This window comes from Corticium candelabrum, chromosome 20 (genome assembly GCF_963422355.1).
Source record: "Corticium candelabrum chromosome 20, ooCorCand1.1, whole genome shotgun sequence".
Classification (NCBI taxonomy): Eukaryota; Metazoa; Porifera; class Homoscleromorpha; order Homosclerophorida; family Plakinidae; genus Corticium; species Corticium candelabrum.
Window position 1 is genome coordinate 3,058,097 of NC_085104.1, and position 18,442 is coordinate 3,076,538.

General features: G+C 40.9%; 2 protein-coding genes across 2 annotated transcripts in view; both read right to left on the bottom strand.

Annotated features, from left to right (window-relative positions):
* Positions 1-1,329, bottom strand: part of LOC134195350 (uncharacterized) — a 3,162-nt gene extending 1,833 nt beyond the window's left edge. Inside the window, exons 1-3 of the mRNA XM_062664367.1 lie at positions 1,171-1,329; positions 911-1,109; positions 766-851 (exon numbers count right to left, since the gene is read on the bottom strand). Of these exons, the coding sequence (XP_062520351.1) occupies positions 766-851; positions 911-1,109; positions 1,171-1,218 (333 nt within the window). The 5' untranslated portion in view covers positions 1,219-1,329. The remainder of the gene's footprint in view (positions 1-765; positions 852-910; positions 1,110-1,170) is intronic.
* Positions 1,330-6,596: 5,267 nt separating this feature from the next.
* Positions 6,597-18,393, bottom strand: LOC134195318 (sodium/potassium-transporting ATPase subunit beta-1-interacting protein 3-like). Its single transcript, XM_062664330.1, has 7 exons — positions 18,263-18,393; positions 18,030-18,167; positions 15,278-15,376; positions 15,054-15,215; positions 9,913-10,015; positions 6,879-6,969; positions 6,597-6,813 (listed from the first exon to the last, which is right to left on the bottom strand). Exons 1-7 carry the CDS (start codon positions 18,314-18,316, stop codon positions 6,804-6,806), a joined length of 657 nt encoding a protein of 218 aa, XP_062520314.1. The 5' UTR covers positions 18,317-18,393; the 3' UTR covers positions 6,597-6,803.
* Positions 18,394-18,442: the final 49 nt, after the last annotated feature.

Below are 18,442 nucleotides of genomic sequence, written 5' to 3' on the forward strand. Positions count from 1 at the left end.
ACACACACACACACACACACACACACACACACACACACACACACACACACACACACACACACACAAGCATACACACACAGCACCCTCAAAATCCACCCACACCATATCCTACCACACGTCCACTTGACCCTATTCCGACTCTCTGTACATTCAAAGACATCACGTCACTCATCGACAGAAGCCTGGGTGGAGTATGAATGGCCCCAATTACAGTCGGGACCTTCAAGGTCTTACTATAGCTTTACCAACTGCGCTCATTCAGTGTTAGAGGCCCACTGATCCATCACTGTTTCTTGGATAGCCACTCTCACTCACTCCCACTTCCTCACACGCATTTTCTACCTTGCTAGTGTAGATCCGGTATAATACAATACATGTTGTAATGGGTAGAGTGGGGGTCCGCTCCGTGATGGTTCTCCGTGACCCCATCACTTAGAGTCTATGATAACCACTTTCCCTCACCTACTATGTGTGCATACATCACATACACGCCCCTTTCCGGTATACAAACACCTCTAGTCTTCACACTGATTCATTTAGACCTTATTGTCCCAGTCAGCTGCAGATATGGAGGTCAAGGTCAAGGTCTGCCCTCTAACAACTGGTAGAGTAGCAATTGTAAACCTATAGGTCTCCCGTTCTACTAATTTTTAGTGGTAAAGCACGAAAGACTCTTGAACGCTATCTCAACAAATTGTGATAAAAGCTAGAAACGCGTCGATCGAGTCCCTAAACACAGATAGAACAAATGGGTCTTGTACGTACCATAGCTTGGACGTAGATGGAGAATTCGTAGGCCTTTGTTGCATCTATCATGATAGGCGAAGACTTTGACTCGCAGTCGCAATACTCTAGAGTTGCAACATAACGCCTTAGTTCATCATCTGGAGTTTCATGCAAAGTCTCTTACGTTTCGTTATGTTGGTATTGTCTTTTTGTGTACAGTTGGCAGCACGAATTGATTTGTTATTTTTCCAGTCAGCTATCACAACCTCGGGTTGGAATGTTGTCCACAACGACATGTTCTGAAAGTACCGATCCTTCAAGAGGTTCTCAGGTTCAATTTCCTCTACTACCTCCTTCTCTTCTACAATTTCATGTCCATATGCCTAGAGAACAAACAGGCGCTCATAAACCCAACACAACGCGAGAGTTATAGGAATTCTGTACCTGGTAAAGGAGAACGACGGTAAAGCAAACGAAACAAAGAGTCCTCATAGTCGAGTTGCACAGCTGTGAGCTCACGGTAGAACAAATTGTGGGAATGAAAGGGGTAATTACTATGCGTTCTAGCCCTTGCCATGCCACTATATGTAGCCACTCTTGTCTCCTCCCTTATCGCTAACACAATATTGGCAACACGCGATACTCTCTTAACACAAACTGTTCGCTAGGCACTAATGATCGACCGTTCAATCAATTGATAAAAGCGAACAGTCGGATAATAGATGTCACACATCACCACTCCATCTACTCAGAATAGTAAACACGACGTTGAACAGTCTGCAGTCACGTTTTGTCCTTGTTGCTGCAAGTGTCTCGTCATTGTATATTCACTCGTCGAGCGGACGACAAGCTGGAGACAACCGTGCACACAAGACGCTGCGACAGCAATGTTCAATGACGTCAGCACGTTGTCGGAAACTAGCAGCAGTAGAGCAGAATTGTCTATTCTCAAGAGACAATTAATTAGCCGCCATCCAGATGATTATACCTATAAATATTTGCTCAACTTAGGGTCTCAAAACTCAGTGATATACTCTGGGGGTTTCTGTTCGTCCCATTCTATTTCACAGGATGTTTGATTACTGTATCACATGTTAACATATTGTTCTCTTTACCACAATCATTGTTCCGGTTCTACCAGGTATATGGTCACATTACACCCACCTCTCACAATTAAAATCACCCAGCCGTCGCCGTTTGTCTCCATAAACAAAGCGATCACCACGAAATTATAGAGATCGTTGGGTATGATACACAATGCGTAAATTGAGTGACCCCTTTAAAAATTTTCCACTTCGTGATCACCTTTAATTAATCGAAAGGATCACTTTTCGAGACCTTGTTGTAGTCTTTGACGCTACACTCTTGTAACAGCTCTTCAACAAAAAGATTTTCTAGGCAGATTTTGAAGAAACCAAGAAGAGATTCAGTCCTGCTTCCATGCCAAAGCAGCAAACGGTAGTTAGTTCCGCACATGTCATAAACACTCACAGTATGTACAGTATATACCTGTATATACTCTGTTGTCATCATGTTTATAGAGTGTATTAGAGTTTGTCGTTGTGACATGCATGCAGTTGGTCTACTCAAATGCTACAGAGACTCGCCTTTTGTCTTGCATGGTGTTCCGTCTGCTGTCTGCATGCTCTGACTATTTTGCTCTTTCCCTGAAAATTCTTTGACTGTGCATTCTGTGTGAGCCCCCACGCAAACGGTGTTGCAGCTTGTCTAGATACTTGCTAGACAAGCAGCAAGTGCGACAACAGCTTACAAGTTTCGAGACAAACCGGTGACACACCAGTACTCAAACGCTGATACAATCAAGTAACGAACGGAGATTACTAGGTGCACAAGAGACTCCAACATGTGTCAAAGCCACAAACACTGCCACCGGAAACATGTAGTTGAGACCAGAATACCTCTCAGCTACTCGTCTGCAATCCAATACGTTTTCTATCATGATACCAAAATGGCTGAAGCTGCCTAGCATTAATTTTTTAGTCCACAGTCGGCTAGTTCTTGTGTACATACGTGTCTGGAACTTTCACGTTGAAGAATCACGTCCTTCCAGCAATTCAAACTATCAACTAGGAAACAACTTATCTCCTCATGACCTCTTGCTCAACTATGCCACTGAAGAGAACACTAATTGAATCAGCAAACCACTGGAATCGTCCCATCGATATCCCCTACAAGGTTCTCAAGGTTCCGGATGCTTAGCTTGACTCACATTTCCTCCCGCGGTTGTCCAAACGTATTCCTGTGTGCATAGCTTCTTGAGGCATTGCATGACAAGCCCAACCATATACAGGGGGTCCCAAAAGTCTGGTTCCCATCTAGGAAAAGTAAAATAGCCACTAAAATTATTAAAAATTTTCAATTATCAGTTAGTTTACAAGCTACAATAAATGTTCAAATTATTTAATGCAAGACCTTTGCAAATTTCTGGGCATCAAGTACTAAAGCCCCTTATGGGGGCAAGACTTTTGGGACACCCTGTATTTCTAAGATCTAAATGTGGAGAACAATTTTGCTCTGCAATTTGGTTTGAAATCATGCAGATTTGTTACTCCATGTGATCAGATTTCATATCGCAATAATTCATTGCCTGAAATTTACAAAATGTCTTACTTTATGAGGTAAAAATCCTTGGTGTCGCAATGCGTTTACAAATTATTATTAATTTATTTAAGTGGTAACTGGTGTGCAATTACAACAAAATAAGTAAATTTGTTTTTAAACTTGTAAAATTTATATTGTTTGTTTTGAGCAATCTTATGATATGCTATAAATATCATTTCATTGTCAAACTATGATATACACACTTCTCCCTTTAATTGACTACTGTAAATCCAGAAATTTTCGTACTCATGAAATTTTAGTTATTGTCGTACAGATACTTGGATGTACTAAATAACATGAATATAAAAATAATAGACAGATGCACTTGAATTCGGCTAAAGTTAAATAACATGTGTACGACCTACTTCATGAGCAGAAGTATGAGTGTACTAAACTTTCTGGATTTACAGTATTATATAATTGTTAATATTAATAAACTAGCAAGCTTAAAACTTAGTGATTGTGTAAGACAATCTGCTGTCATTAGTACAATATAGTTTAATTCACTAATTAAAATGTATAATAAAAAGGAAGAGAACCGCAACTGCACCACTAACATGATGTAAGATGTACGTACTCACACCTCTACTCTGAACTCTCAAAATGAACAGTAATTCACACCAACCAATTGCCTTGCACGATACAAATGCTCTGAATAGATTCTGTCCATCAGAGTGTCACCTGATTACAGTACACACTATGTAACCAAAATGGCCACTCAACACTAAAACAAGCTTAGTTAGCCACACAAGCCACCAGTGGCTTGACTCTCAGAGACTGCAAGCACTTAGATGTTGCAGATTTTACCAAACCTGGTGACTACGGCCGTGTTTCCACTAGCTGCACCTTAAACTAGTTTAGCTTAAACAGGTTTAAGAACTAAACCGGTTCAAGAAAGGGACTGTTTCCACTAGGAACTTGCACATCCGGGATGTGCAAAACAAACAGTCTAGGAACGCCTATTTTGAAGTATTGGGCTGCTTTGTTGCCGAGTCAGAGCAACTGTTGGTTTTCACTGATTCAGCATCTGCTAGTAGGAATTTGCATGACGATGACCAAGGACACCGTCTTGTCTCTCTCCGTAGCTACTGATTTCTTTCCCCTAGTTATCGATCCTTACATCTTTTAGGGCAATCCTATCCCAGCAAAATAGTCAATATCATCAAAGCGACATTGTCAGAAACCATCTAAACAAGCGCGCTACTGTCACGTGACAGTTAAACCTAAACCACTTTGCTAAACCTACTTTGAAGTGGGTTTAGGAAAGCGGTTTAGGTTTAGAATAGAACTGGTTTAGTGCAGGTGGAAACAAGTGAATTCTTAAACCAGTCTAGCTTAATTAAACAACTTGTTAAACCGGTTTAGGCACTAGTGGAAACACGCCCTAGCTTAAGGCACATTCAGTTTCCAGGTGAAGTTTTAGTTGCAATTGGGAACAGCAATTTCGAACACTGCATACAGGAGGAACAAGGATAAGGTAGGTACTGTACTACCATCAAAAACACCAGCTAACAATGATCAATACAATTTTGACCGGCCATTGGTAAACTTAATTGGCCAATCTGATTCAGTGTACGACATCAGTAACTATTTATGCGTCTGCTTATATTGACCAGTAGCTGAAGATTATGGGCCAAAAAAGAATTTATCTATCTACGGTACTTAAACGTTCAATTAGCAGTTTTAAAAGCTGTATTACTAACTAAGCAATTGACACACATTGCTCAGTAGTGTGAAATTTTTGTCTCACACAACATAGTATGATAGCTAACAAGTAAGTGACAGAATATACATGACTATATGAAGAGCCAATATCTTCATTACTTCTTAGGCCCTACTGTAGAAAGGAGACAAACTACTTTTGAGTTGGAGGTGTCGTTGACTTTTAGCTATGTAATGGACAAATTGTTTCCCTGCCTCACCTGTTTGATAGGCATGACCAAGATCTGACCTCTAATGCCTGAATTTTCAGGGCATTTGCTAGTGCCCAGATATAGTGGATACCCCATCATCTACCATCTAGCACTGTCTTCTTTCCTTCCTCCACCAATGCTCTCGACAGGCTCTCTTCTAGTGTATAACTGCCACAATCCATTGTAGAAGTAAACGTGCCCAAAGTATCATCATGTAACATGGAGCCAACTAGCAGGCTAGCTAGATGTTTTCATATTACTGGCACAGAATCTTGCCTTTGCGACAATGGAAGAAGCAATAGATATGGCAGTGTGTTGTAGTTTCTGAGCTACTTGCTTTCCTGACATGCTCACCTTCAGTGCACCCAGTCAATGCCAGTGATGCAGTTGCCATCCCTGCAACTTTGGAATGGTTGGTGAGTTAATGCAGCATCAGCTGGATACAACTGAGCAGCGACTAGATCTACTTGCAGACTCGTACTCAATCCACAGTCTGACTAATGTGAACGCCAGAAGTGCGTGTATACCTACTGTACTTTCAATGTCAATCATGAAAACTGTTCTAAACGACATAACCACAACAAGGTGTGAAATAGATATCTGTTACTGGAACTTTGAAAAATCTAAAGTAAACATCTGCTACATTGAGAATGTTTTGGCGATGGAAGGTCCTATGTCAAGTAGCTAAGAAGAAATGTCAAAGCAGCTGCTCTTGGTGTTCAAACGGAATGTAGTAAAGGATTAATCTTTGTCATACTTCCACATGTAATTATAACATTAGAAGGTGCTAGCTTTCGCATGCAGTAATTAGAAACCCAAACACGCAGTTTGCAAGACATTCATGGTTTTCATTCAATCCATGCACTCATGAAGGCCTATTAATTAGAAACAGTTTTCCTGTTTTAGGATTGGACACGGTATACAAAACTACTTGCTTACATCAGATTAGATCCTAATTCACCTGTGATTTTTATGTTTTGAGTGCACACAATATGACAAGTCATCTGATGCCACTTCAACATAAACAGATGTTTCTAGAATAACCAAATTGCAACAACATGCCAATCATTGCATGTACACGCTCATGTGTGTTGTCTCCTGTTGGTTGGCAAAATGTCAGGCTGTGGTCTACTGATACTGGCCAATTGGCATTTTTTTGTGGGCCATTGCCCAATGGCCGGCTGTTATATTGATCCCTGAGCTAATGCAGTACATGCATACAGTTCTTTCCTAAAATGCTTTCTAATCCCAATCCCATAGTTTCAAAGTTCATATTCGATTTGCTTTCAGTGCTGATATCAACCGTTCAATTTATACATACTTTTCAAACAGCAATTGTGGTGTACCATAAGTCTCGTGGCTAAAATATCTGTGAATATGAAACATAGCTACGCAATCCATAGCAACCAATATAGCCTATGTACATCTACAAACGACTAACATTAGAGACTACAGCACTGCTGCCCAATGCCACTGTTTGTTTCTACAAATTGGAATCGGCCACCGATACTCAAGCTTCTAATCCTGATTTCGAATAGTCAACTATGACGGTCTGCATAACAAAGAAGACGAGTTAGACTGAGAGCCATTAGGACACGACACGATTGAGCAACTCACATTGCTTGTAGCTGCATGTGACCTGATTTATGTCCCGCTTCGTAACTGACATTACTGAACGAATCGATTCCCTCCGGTCCGAGGTAGTCAACTACAACAGAAAACAGTTAGCACACGGATCGCACCGATGCTGCTGATGTTAGGTACAACAAAGTGCCACAATTTTAGTCCCAAATTTCACAATAGATTACATGCAATAATGACTCTGTGATGGTGAGGTTGTTTGATATCACCTCGTATTTCAACGTGTCATTCAATTAGTTTAGTTGGGTAGGCCCAGCATCTGACAGACAACTGACGTCACATTGCCAAATGTTTTTATACAAATTAGGATACAAAAGTTGCAATTAATAGAAACAGCTGACACTTTAAAAAAATTTTTTGACTCTAAGAAAAGCATTGGTAGAGTACCAATCACTGTTGTGCGATATACAAAAAGATGTGATTCACAATATTTCAGAGCATGAAATAACAGTCAGCCATTGGCCGACCAAACAACAGCCTTGGCTGACCAATTGAGATCTGAGTGGCCGATCAATTTGAAATCCCTGTTTCAGGGTCTGATATTTCCCTGGCAAAATATCGTGATATCCCTGATTTATCGACTAGCAGTCGCAAACCGTCTGAGAGATTGAACTGAACCGTGTCAACTGTCTTTTCTTGCTTTATGCATACCACGTTCAGTAGCACCGTAGTCCTTTGCATTGTCATGCAACCATGTTTATACAAAATGCTCTTGGAAACAGTCTTTTAACGACACTCCTTGTTGATGTGCTTGGCATATCACTTTACCAAATTACTTACAAACAGCAGAGTTAATGTTTGCTTTACAGTACAACTAATGCCAAGATGGCATGGCTAACGTGTAAAATGTAGATGTCCACATGCAAGTGATGTAAAATGAACCTAGATGTACAAACTTATGGCTGCAAGTGATATAATGGCATTAACTGTCATAAAGGCAATAGAGCCAGAGAACATTATCAGTAAACAGTATCTCAAAATATCACACAACAGTGGTACACCAATGCGATAATAACACAACCACTACCGTGAAGTCAGAAATTCATGCGAACGGAATATTGTGTAAATTTGCCCACAGTGAGTACTTCAGCGGCACAACACAGTTTTAATTTGTACTATGTACTTCAAATCACCCCGATTATTTCAAGTATACTGGTACAGTACCCCCACGCATAAACGCCCATCCGGGAGTGATGTCAGGAAAGTGCGCGTAATTCAAATGTTCTGTCATGTCTATCGACGAAACTCGGTAACAAGATTCAGCAATCATAGCCGCATCTCGTTGTCAAAGAACTCAACAAAACGGTTGCGTTTTGCAGCGAGCCTCGCTTAAAGAAGCACATTTTCTTCGTATTGCACATTTGTCCGTTTTTACGCTACGGTGTTTCATTATTTAACTAGTTATTTTGCAGAAAGGGACATGACATGATTATCTAGATAATAATCGTGGCGATTTTTGAAACGTGCTTTCGTTTTTGAGATATTGAAGAGAAAGGCCCCTGAAGAGGGGTGAACATATGGTCGTAAATCTCTACAAAACAGTAACGGAATATGGTGAAACGCAAGGATAACAGCAGAGACGATTTCTAAAATATTCATCGTAGGGATTTCTGATTGATGCTTTTGACGCGAAGATATGACAACATGAATATGTGCAACATTCTGTATTACGCCATCCATAAATATTTTTCACTTACAGTAAAAAACAACCAAAAAGCTACACAGAACCTAAGATCTAAAAACTATACAAAACAACTAAGGATCGAAAGGCCTGAAAAACAACAAGACTAAGCATCATTCGGTCTTCTGTAGTGAGAGTAACAATCCAGTCGTCCAAACAGTCCTGAATGTCTTTATCTAAGATCTCCTTGTCTGCTAAAAGTTGCCCGAGTTCACAAGAACTGGCAGAAACTTCGGATAGGTCTTTCACGTAGTCAGACATCAGCGAAGGAGACGCTAACCCGTCATTCCCAAAATGGAGACCCTCCTTTTGGTCAACAGGAACACTCATTGGCTTCCGTCTAACCTCGTCCAAAACACTTCTTCTGTCTCTGAACAGCTGTTGCTCACTCCAATGCACGGCAAAGAAGACAGATGCAAGAATGTGGCGTGCATAGCGTTGCAACAGTAAAGGCGGAGCTAAGTTTATCAACCAATCAGTAACAGGCAATGCCCCTATCGACAGCCAATCACTGCCTTGTATTACTAACTTTCTTCTAGAAGGTTCTGTGACATCATAATTACATTACCAGAAAGCCCTCGCATCAAGGACCAAGCGCATCTAATCAGCTATAGCTTACGACATCTGGGGCCCGCGCTAGGCCGTGCCAAAGTTATGGGCGTTTCTGCGTGGGGGTACCGTACCACAAGTAATCACGCCCACTTGAAGTGCAACACCTTCCTCTCTTCAATGACTTGGCCCGACCAATGCAACATGCATCATCCAACAAACCAAGTTTGAACGAAACCGCCATGCCAAGTTGTTACACGTCGTACTCAAAAACACAGTCATCATGTATATGGACAAACACGATACTGGCAAGCAAGATAGACAGTATAAGCATGTGCATGCCTATTGCACACTTTGAATTCAATTCGTGCGATGCTGTTTGACTACACAATTCGCACGATATAAATCATTGCACAAATTTCTGGTTTTACAGTGTATCCCCTCAAGTCTTTAGATCAATTGTGAACGATCGTTCAAATAGCAGATCAACCGTCCACGCTTGTGTCCAACAGCACACCACAGATATACTGTAAGTCATAGCACATGCTTTCAATGTTAACAATACAGTACCAAACTGTTTGTCCGTGTCCCTAGATCCCGGTCAAATACTGGAGCAAACAGAAACTAAGACCACAACAGAGAAAAGTTGTCTGTAACAAACTATTGCCATCGAGCACATTGTCTGCCTCGAACTGTACTGCTGAGTAAGTCACCATAATCACCACAATCTCCATATCAGTATGTTACATGTATTATTCAACGCAAATTGGCAATGCTCACAATGGTCATCGTCGTCGCTGATGGTTATAGCCACATATACTCCGAGCCCAAATCCGAAAATAGCAAAAAGTATTTGAACACCAGCTTGAATAATCTCCACAAACTAAAACAATAAAAGTACAAAACACTTAGTATATCAACCACACAGGCAGACACGTTTAATAAACAACATGAAGACTAAGACAAACAGACAAACAAAGTGAGCAACAAGTAAACAAAATATAAGGACTGACAAACATGAGCAAAAACAGTCACATACAGATCTGCATACAACATACACAAACAAGCAAACAGATAGATACAGATAAAAGGCTCCACGATCTATACATAGCAACTGACTTTAGATAAAATGTTTCTTATACTACAAACGACTACACAATAATATCAGTGTTCTCACAATGCCAATATTTTGCCGATTGAGTAGATAAAATCGGCCAAGCTTGCTGGTCACACTCCCACTAAGAAAGTTGGTAGTACGGGCTGCAGCGGGATTTCAAAGCAGTGCACACTACAGTACTAGCACAAGTACCTTAGCAAGGCAACTATGCTGTACAAACCGTGTCAAGCTTAGCAATGTGCTATACTACGGCTGCTCCCTCTTGTGACTAATTGCTGGTCTGGTCGTCTGTATACTATACCTGTGCTGTGTTGTATCACAGTTGAAATGCTATTTCACTGCTATTTTATGAAGACAGAAAATATTTAACATGCCTACAACTTCTACATGGATGAAATTGCAAGTCCTTGCTTCATTACGCCATTTAGACCTACTGGTTATGAGAGCTATTTTCAGATCTAGTAAATGGTAGTAGGTTAACTGTTAGGCACGATAGGCAGTGTCTACTTGGACCATCAATCCTAATGCAAAAACAGTGTTCAAAAAGTGGTCGTCAAGTTGTCATTTGACGACTAAGATCACGTGACAACCAATTATACCAGCAAGGTTGCCATTCTGATGACTAAAGTCACTCAAGTTGTGGCAGGCCCAATAAATCTTGTTTTTATGCTGTACAGCAGAATAGTGAAATTACTCAAGTCAGACTGAGAGTGACACCTCTGAAGTCCTGGGATATCATTCACTTGCCAGAACAATCAGTAGTATGATGTATATAAAAAGTTCTAAATCTAAACTCATTGACGCCTAAAAAATTGTGAGGTTGCCAAGAGGACGATTATGTCTGCCATAAAATTTCGAACACATAAGAAAGTCAGAAGTGATGACATGTCAGCTATATTAAAATGACCTCCCTTAAAGGGTAACTGCAATACAAAAATCAAAAATTCTTTTTTATGTTGGAAATTGATAGTTCTAGTTGCATGCATGACAAGAAAAATAGTTTTAGATTTGTAAGATAAGTCTTCGCTAAGATATAGCAGGTCAAAGTTGTTTCTGGTTCTTCAACTTCCGGTAACTTCTTATGCTGGGGGTGGTAGTGTGACGTCAGAGGGGAGACGCGTGTGTGTCTGTATAGTCAGCGGCCTGTAAAAAATTACTATATCTTCATATCCAAGGCAACGCTGCTAAGGTAGACGCGACGGCAGCAACAGCGAGTCTTCTGAAGAGCCATCTGGAGGTTTTCGTGTGATTATAACGTTCCGTCATCACATGAATCACAGGATGAAGATCTGCTGGGAGCTATTGTAGTGACTAGACCACACAGGTTCGAGATCAGCGACAGTGTCTCTGAAGCTTTGAGATCGACTACTGCCTAGAAGCGAAAGAGGAAGAGGACAGGCTACCCGATAACCTGTCATCATCGCAAGTAGGAGTAGCAAACGTAATCGATGCACATCCAGATAAGTAAACAACCATCACAGGTGCAGCTGCGGTCGCTGTGAGATAATGGATACGTACTTGTGTGGAGTGCGTGTGCGGTCAAAACGTATTTGAGATTGTCTCAAATAATAACACAATAATAATGTAGAATACTAGCAACAATAGTGGCACAGTGGGGAGTTCATGCAAAACTCTAGCTATTGCTGTGTACGTGAAAAAAAGAACAAAATGAGCTGAAGTTCGTACGATGAATTCACATTGACACAAGGCTTGACTTAACTTTACAGTATACTGTAACGCATACGACTGTATTTACTACACATGATGATCAAGAGACAAGTCTATCTATAGTCATCAAGAGTCTGAACCTCTTCTAGCCATTTGCAGTACTTTTAGTTTTGCACGAGAGTCTTCCTTACCCTCTCGCTTCTCACTTACGGCTCTCCTTGTCTTTTGCAAAGGTTCCAGAGTTCTGCAACCTTGAAGTGTGGAGGCAGGTAGTTGGAAAATGGTGGCCTCAATGTCGCTCTTCTACAACCCAGATCAAGCTCTTGAATAGACCTGGCTGTACGTATCTCAAAGCAATCAGGCTAAAAGTGGCTACTACAGCTTCCTGTTCACTCAGTAGCACGCATCGCACTCAGTAGTAGTCGCCCGAACGACACAAACGTCTCTGCAATTGTCTTCCGTATTTGCGATTCCCACTCTTCTTAGCTTGTGGATCTTCGGAAATCGAAACATGATTGAGTATGACTTGGTGCATCCTGCAGCCACACAACGCCGAACCATTCTTTCGGAACAGATTCCTTTGTTTACAATACACGCTAGCATGGAGTCTCCCCTCTGTGACGTCAGACTACACCACGCCTGTTATAACGCGTTACCGGAAGTTAAAGAACCGGAGCCAACTTTAACCTGCTGTATCTCAGCGAAGACTTAACTTAAAAATCTACAACTATTTTTCCTGTCATGTATGCAAATAGAACTATCAATTTCCAACATAAAAGAATTTTTGATTCTTGCGTTGCAGTTACCCTTTAATAATCATCTCATAACTCAATTAGCATTGCTAGTTGGAAAAATCCTGGCAAGAACACTCACTATGCCTTAAAGAAACACTCCGGAAATCTGAGAAGGTTTAGTGCGCAGCATAGTGTGCAGCCACAATATCGAGGTCCGGTAATTGAGGGAGTTCGCGGAAAGTGGTCCCGCGTACAAATAAGTGCTTCTAAACTGTTAGAACATAATCGACGACAGTGCCTACTGCCTTTAACACCAAAGAATCTCACAAAAAGGCCAATTCTCTCAAATGTTGCCAGACGGAAAAAATTGCACAAAAAGAAGGTCAGTGTGTAGACAGTCTGAAAGTAGCACGACGGGTTCCACTGTTCTTGGAGCGACGGGAACAACAGAGAGACCATTTCCAGAAACATGATTACGTCAGTAAGGCTCGGGTGATCTGATGGCATGCAAAAAAACGCTTTACTTGACAGACGAAATTCTTGAAACATTCCCCGTCAGTTTTTAAGTTTTTAAACGTTCTTAACATACATCTGTTGGTTTGCTCTGAGACAGCACCCAGATACCCAACTTGGTTAATATGGATTTCCCATTAGTGAGCGAAGGCAGCTAAAGCAGATCGCCAGAATGCTCCTTTAAATTTAGATACCATTAATTAAGCCACAATAACTGTAGCCTATGCTGCATATAATTTAATATAGTTTCACAATTATTCATAAAGCCATAGGTTCTAAAGTCCATTCACATTGTTCTCTCTCCCTCAAGCTTGTGTGGTTGTTGTTTCATTCACGGATGTAGCAGCTGTTCTCAGCATTTATCCAGTGAGCTACTACAATTAGCCTAATGGGAGGGTTTGTCTTTTAATTGAAAGCTGCATAATAAGTTGGGCGGAAGTCTATCTGCAATGCTTACCCGAACAACAGCAAGATCATGAGCTCTAAAATGAATCCTTTAGTGTGTCTCTAGGACCTTGCTATCAAAACTTATTCAGGATTTCCTCAGGGAGAAAAGTCAGGGTGAACAGACTTTAGTTCATTAGTTAGATGGCACTAAAGTCTGACGCTTATGTGACTGGTAGCTGAGTAACCTGTTCGTTCTTCGCCCGAGCTGATTTGATTATTGATTGTTAATTAATATCCCATTGAAGGCAAATAAAAATGTAGCCGAGAACCACCATCTGGAAACGGGTAAGTTGGATTCGGTGCAAATGCAAAAAACCAACATACCTACTCAATACCACTATGTTTACTTTATAAATTTTAATGCTGCAGGCAACTAAAGGTTGGTAAACGTATCAAATTTTAGATCTGATATCTCATCTGTCTTGTTAGCAAACTGCACAGCATTCATACCTTCCAGCACAAGTTAAAAAATGCAGTCGATGGTGTGTAATATCTGACAACGACATGATGTTTAACGGAGTTTCACAAAGTTGACTTCACCTTGACCGCTCGAACGTACCGGAACGGCGGGCAGCAAAGATGACAGACAACCCGGATAACAGCTGGTGCCTCCTGGATTCCCACCAGACATGCGCATGTGTGCCAGTTCTACTCGCATTGACAACATTGTGTCCCGGGCTAAACCCAGGCTCGGCCCTGTTTTACGTTCACACATTCAGAACCACTACGGCATCTCAGGTAGATGTGCAGGGTCTGAAGTGCGAGTCAATCATGTGGCCTGTAAACAATGGCAAGACGCAGAAGCATACTAAGGACTGATGAAGAGGCGATGGCATTCCTCATCAGTAGCTTTCCTTCAATTAACTAAAATTTTTTGCAAACCATGTGAGATGAGTTTACGATCTTCTGCCATGATTAACTGCATGCATGCGCTAGTCAATGATGAACAAAGCTATATCATAACCCGGGCCCGACCTGCCATTCAAAAGTGAGCTGTGCTTGTGGGCCCTGTGCCCAACTTGGCCTGAATAATTGTCGTGTAAACACACGGTCCCAGGTTTGAGCCCGGGTCGCATAACGTCATGTAAACAGTGCTAAAGTCATTCCACAATGCAAAATCATAGGCTACTTTCATTGTTTGAAAGAACACTGGCTGCATCATGACTGACATCGCATAATGTAATCCAAATATCCAAATCCTGCTTTTTGATTTTAAACATTCCTATACTGTGACAACTACATATCTACACTTCTTTGTTGCCTATTACAGCATGTGTTCCTCAGTTCTACGACTAGACTTGTACCTTTCAATTATCTCAAAAAGAATTAATTGTTTGCATGAAAGGAGAGCTGCTCTAAAACATATGCTAATCAACACAATCAAATAGGTAAACTTACAAATCAGTGCAACACACACTCAAATCTACACAAACTGTGGGTACCTTGTAGTCCAAGAAACAACCAGTCACGTCTTTGTCCACAGTAGAAACAGTGGTGGCATTCCCGATAACACTGATGGTTGTTGTTTCATTCACTTTACAGCCAAATCCGTGTTCTGTGAACCACGTCGTGTGGCCCGTATTAATATTCAAGTAGTCATTGTCCTGTTGGTCACAAATTGTCACACATCGATATGACAATCGTTGCAATCCGTTGATCAACTTACCGCCTTGTTTTGATCGTTCGTAATAAAGAAGTCCACTTCCAAATAGATAAGAATAACGACAGTGTTGAGAGCGATCCAGACGACACACCAAAACAAATACTACAAGACATTTATGATTTTTAAATATTATAGCACATAATATCATACCACTGCAAGCAAATCAGTACATTACTATATAGTAAATGAAGCTGCGTTTACACACTCGTATCTACATCTACAAGCCCTATGAACAGATTTTGTTGTGAAGTTGTATCAATTTAGACACTATTTGCCTCCTTGTAAAATCTACCTAAGATGGTACAAATGAATGTCGTTTCACGTGATTACAAAATCTGCAACGCTGCTAAACTTAGGTTCCCGCATAATTGTTGTGAGTCAAAAAAATTATTGACTTCACGTTCACTGTTGCAGACAAGTAAGCTTTCATTGTTCATTCTGAGCAAGACACGAAAATCATGAACATGACAGTGTTCTCCCTACTAGAGTTTAAAAAAGTGAAAAATAGATATTAATTAGGTAACATCGCGTGTATTAGAAGCCATTTGCAATTTGTCAAATACCTATGATTACAAACTGTCTTACAAATGACATGACTAAAATAACAGCTCAAAAAGCTACACTAACACAACTATTAAACAGGAACATATTTCGCCCATCTTTCTGTAGGGTTATTATGTTTGCCAGACCTTATCTACACAGGCACATTAACTAGGATTTCAAGACAGCTGTGTGCCACTTTCTTTTATTGTGTTACTTGTCTAATGAATCATTGAACAACACAACTTGTGGAAACTATTAGATCATCATAGCCTGTTGTGACACATGATATCCTGTTTACACAAGCAGGACACCACATCCTGGGGTGTACTCCACATTCCTCAGTCCATCTAATTCCTGAATGCACTGTATGGAACACCTGACACCTTGCTGCAATTTACAAATAAATATTGTCACGCACACCCAGAAAAACAAAGCAGCCGACTCTACTGAGAGATCCTGGGGAGAACACTGAAAAAATTAGACTGTTCAGGTGAAACCCTCTTTCTAGAATGTGTTGGAACTTGGGATTGACTGTTTTCCATTGTCTGTGACTCTTATGTACAAACAAACCCGTTAGTGCTCTGTGACTGGACCATTTGATAAAACCAAAAGCAAGACACATTATGATTTTGACATTAGTCACCTACCCATCCATAAAAGCACACTAGCAGAACAAAAGTGAGTCAATGATTGAGTATGTTATTCTCGTAGTCATGTGACATTAACAAAGTCCTGTTGCTAATAAACAAGATCTAGCAATAACTCAAGCATTAATCAGATGCCAGGCAAACAGTAAGTACTTACAACCATGCAAATATAAATATTATGCTAAGGGAGTGCTCTTCATGGTATTGAGTACTTTAAATTATTGACAATTTCCCAAGCATACAAAGCATACCTTAGGGGGAGGCAGGTCATGGCCACTGTAGACTGTACAAAATGTTGATCAGAAGCAAATGGCACGTGCTAGTTTCTCATTTTCTATGGTCAGAAATTGCATCATGCATTCTTTCCAGTGTTAGTCACCATAAAGAGCCCAGCTTATTTCTGCCACAACTTTCTCCATGTTTTGTCTTTGACCACTTGAATGACTAGAAACCTCAAGCTGAGGTCATTTGAGGGGGCAATACAGAAGCGTTGAATGTCTTCAACACTCTAACAGATGAACAATGGTAAAGCTATTGATTGAATTGTGCACCAAGAATATTGCATAGGCTTTGGGAGGGGGACAGGCTCAACCATTTTGAACGACTGTTAAAGCCTATACAAAATCAGCAATTTATGATGTCTCCATCTAGTCTCCATTGGACACACCTGCTTTCTATTACATTTGAGTATTTTTCAGCAATACTCTTGTCAATGTTCACCAACATGGAACTTGTTACAGGAAATTACTAGTACCCATGTTTACAATCTTTGTACCCGAGTGCATGTGATAGGAGTGTTATTTGAGTATCAACAATATCCACAGTGGGTGCAAGCTCAGCATTCTCAGACTGTGGACACAGTTAGTGTGATGTCTTCCTTCTTGCCTGAATGGTCTAGCAAGACTCTAACATAGATATTCCATTCTCTCACTACAAGAAAATTCAAATACACTGAAAGTTAGATGTAATGGCTTTTTGGTTAGAGAGGCCAGTCCCCTATGCTAGTAATTTGATCAGTTTACATTGAAAAGGCTACAGCAGAGTAAAGAGTACAGAGTACATTACTGTACAGTACTGATGAGAAATCATGAAATCTGTTACAATCCGTTGATCCCAATCATACATACATTCTTCCATAGCATTTCCATCTCCCAGCAGTGCCTGGTACACACCCAATCACCATGGTAACAAAATTTAATTGCATCGGAATACCCGTGAGTCACGTGTTTAAAAATAATTTAAAGTTGCACTTTCCTACAGAAAGGTCGCTTTCTTTACACGGAAAAGACAGAATCCATCCAAGAAGCGCTACAAATGCCAAACCCATGACTCCAGTAATTCAGTTTACGCCGCTGCATAGCGGTAACCGCCCATATCCCGCTCTATTATTACCCACAAAGTTAGAAACTATCGAAAACAATCTAGATGACAGCAACGGACGTAGAAACTGCGACCATCCAGTCAGTTCTAACACCCACAACACACTAGCTGTCATCGAGCTCCACCCACACCCGCACAACTCGCCACAACTCATCATGAACTGACATATTTCATCACGCACGCACCAGCACGATGAGTTTCGCTCTAAAGCGCGAAACGGCGACCATGGCGATTATGACAAACGCCATGTTGACGAAATTGATGATGACAGGCGTCCACATCTGACCGAGAAAGTCGAAGACGAGCCGCTCGACGGTGGCAACCTAAACAAGACAAACACTCCAGCGTCAAAAGCAAAGTGAAAGGGAAGGGAAGCAAGAGTGACGTGAGAAAAACAGTTGCGAGCTTGTGTGCTTACTAATTGAAAGACGAAAATGACGACAAGCACACAGCGTGATGTACAACACGCCATGATAAACACCAGGCCTCTGAGAGTCAAATTAGAGCGTCCACTCAAAGACAAATGATGATGACGACGTAGGCATGCGCAAGTTTCTAACGACAACCACGCCTCGTTAAGGTGGCTAATTATCCGGGA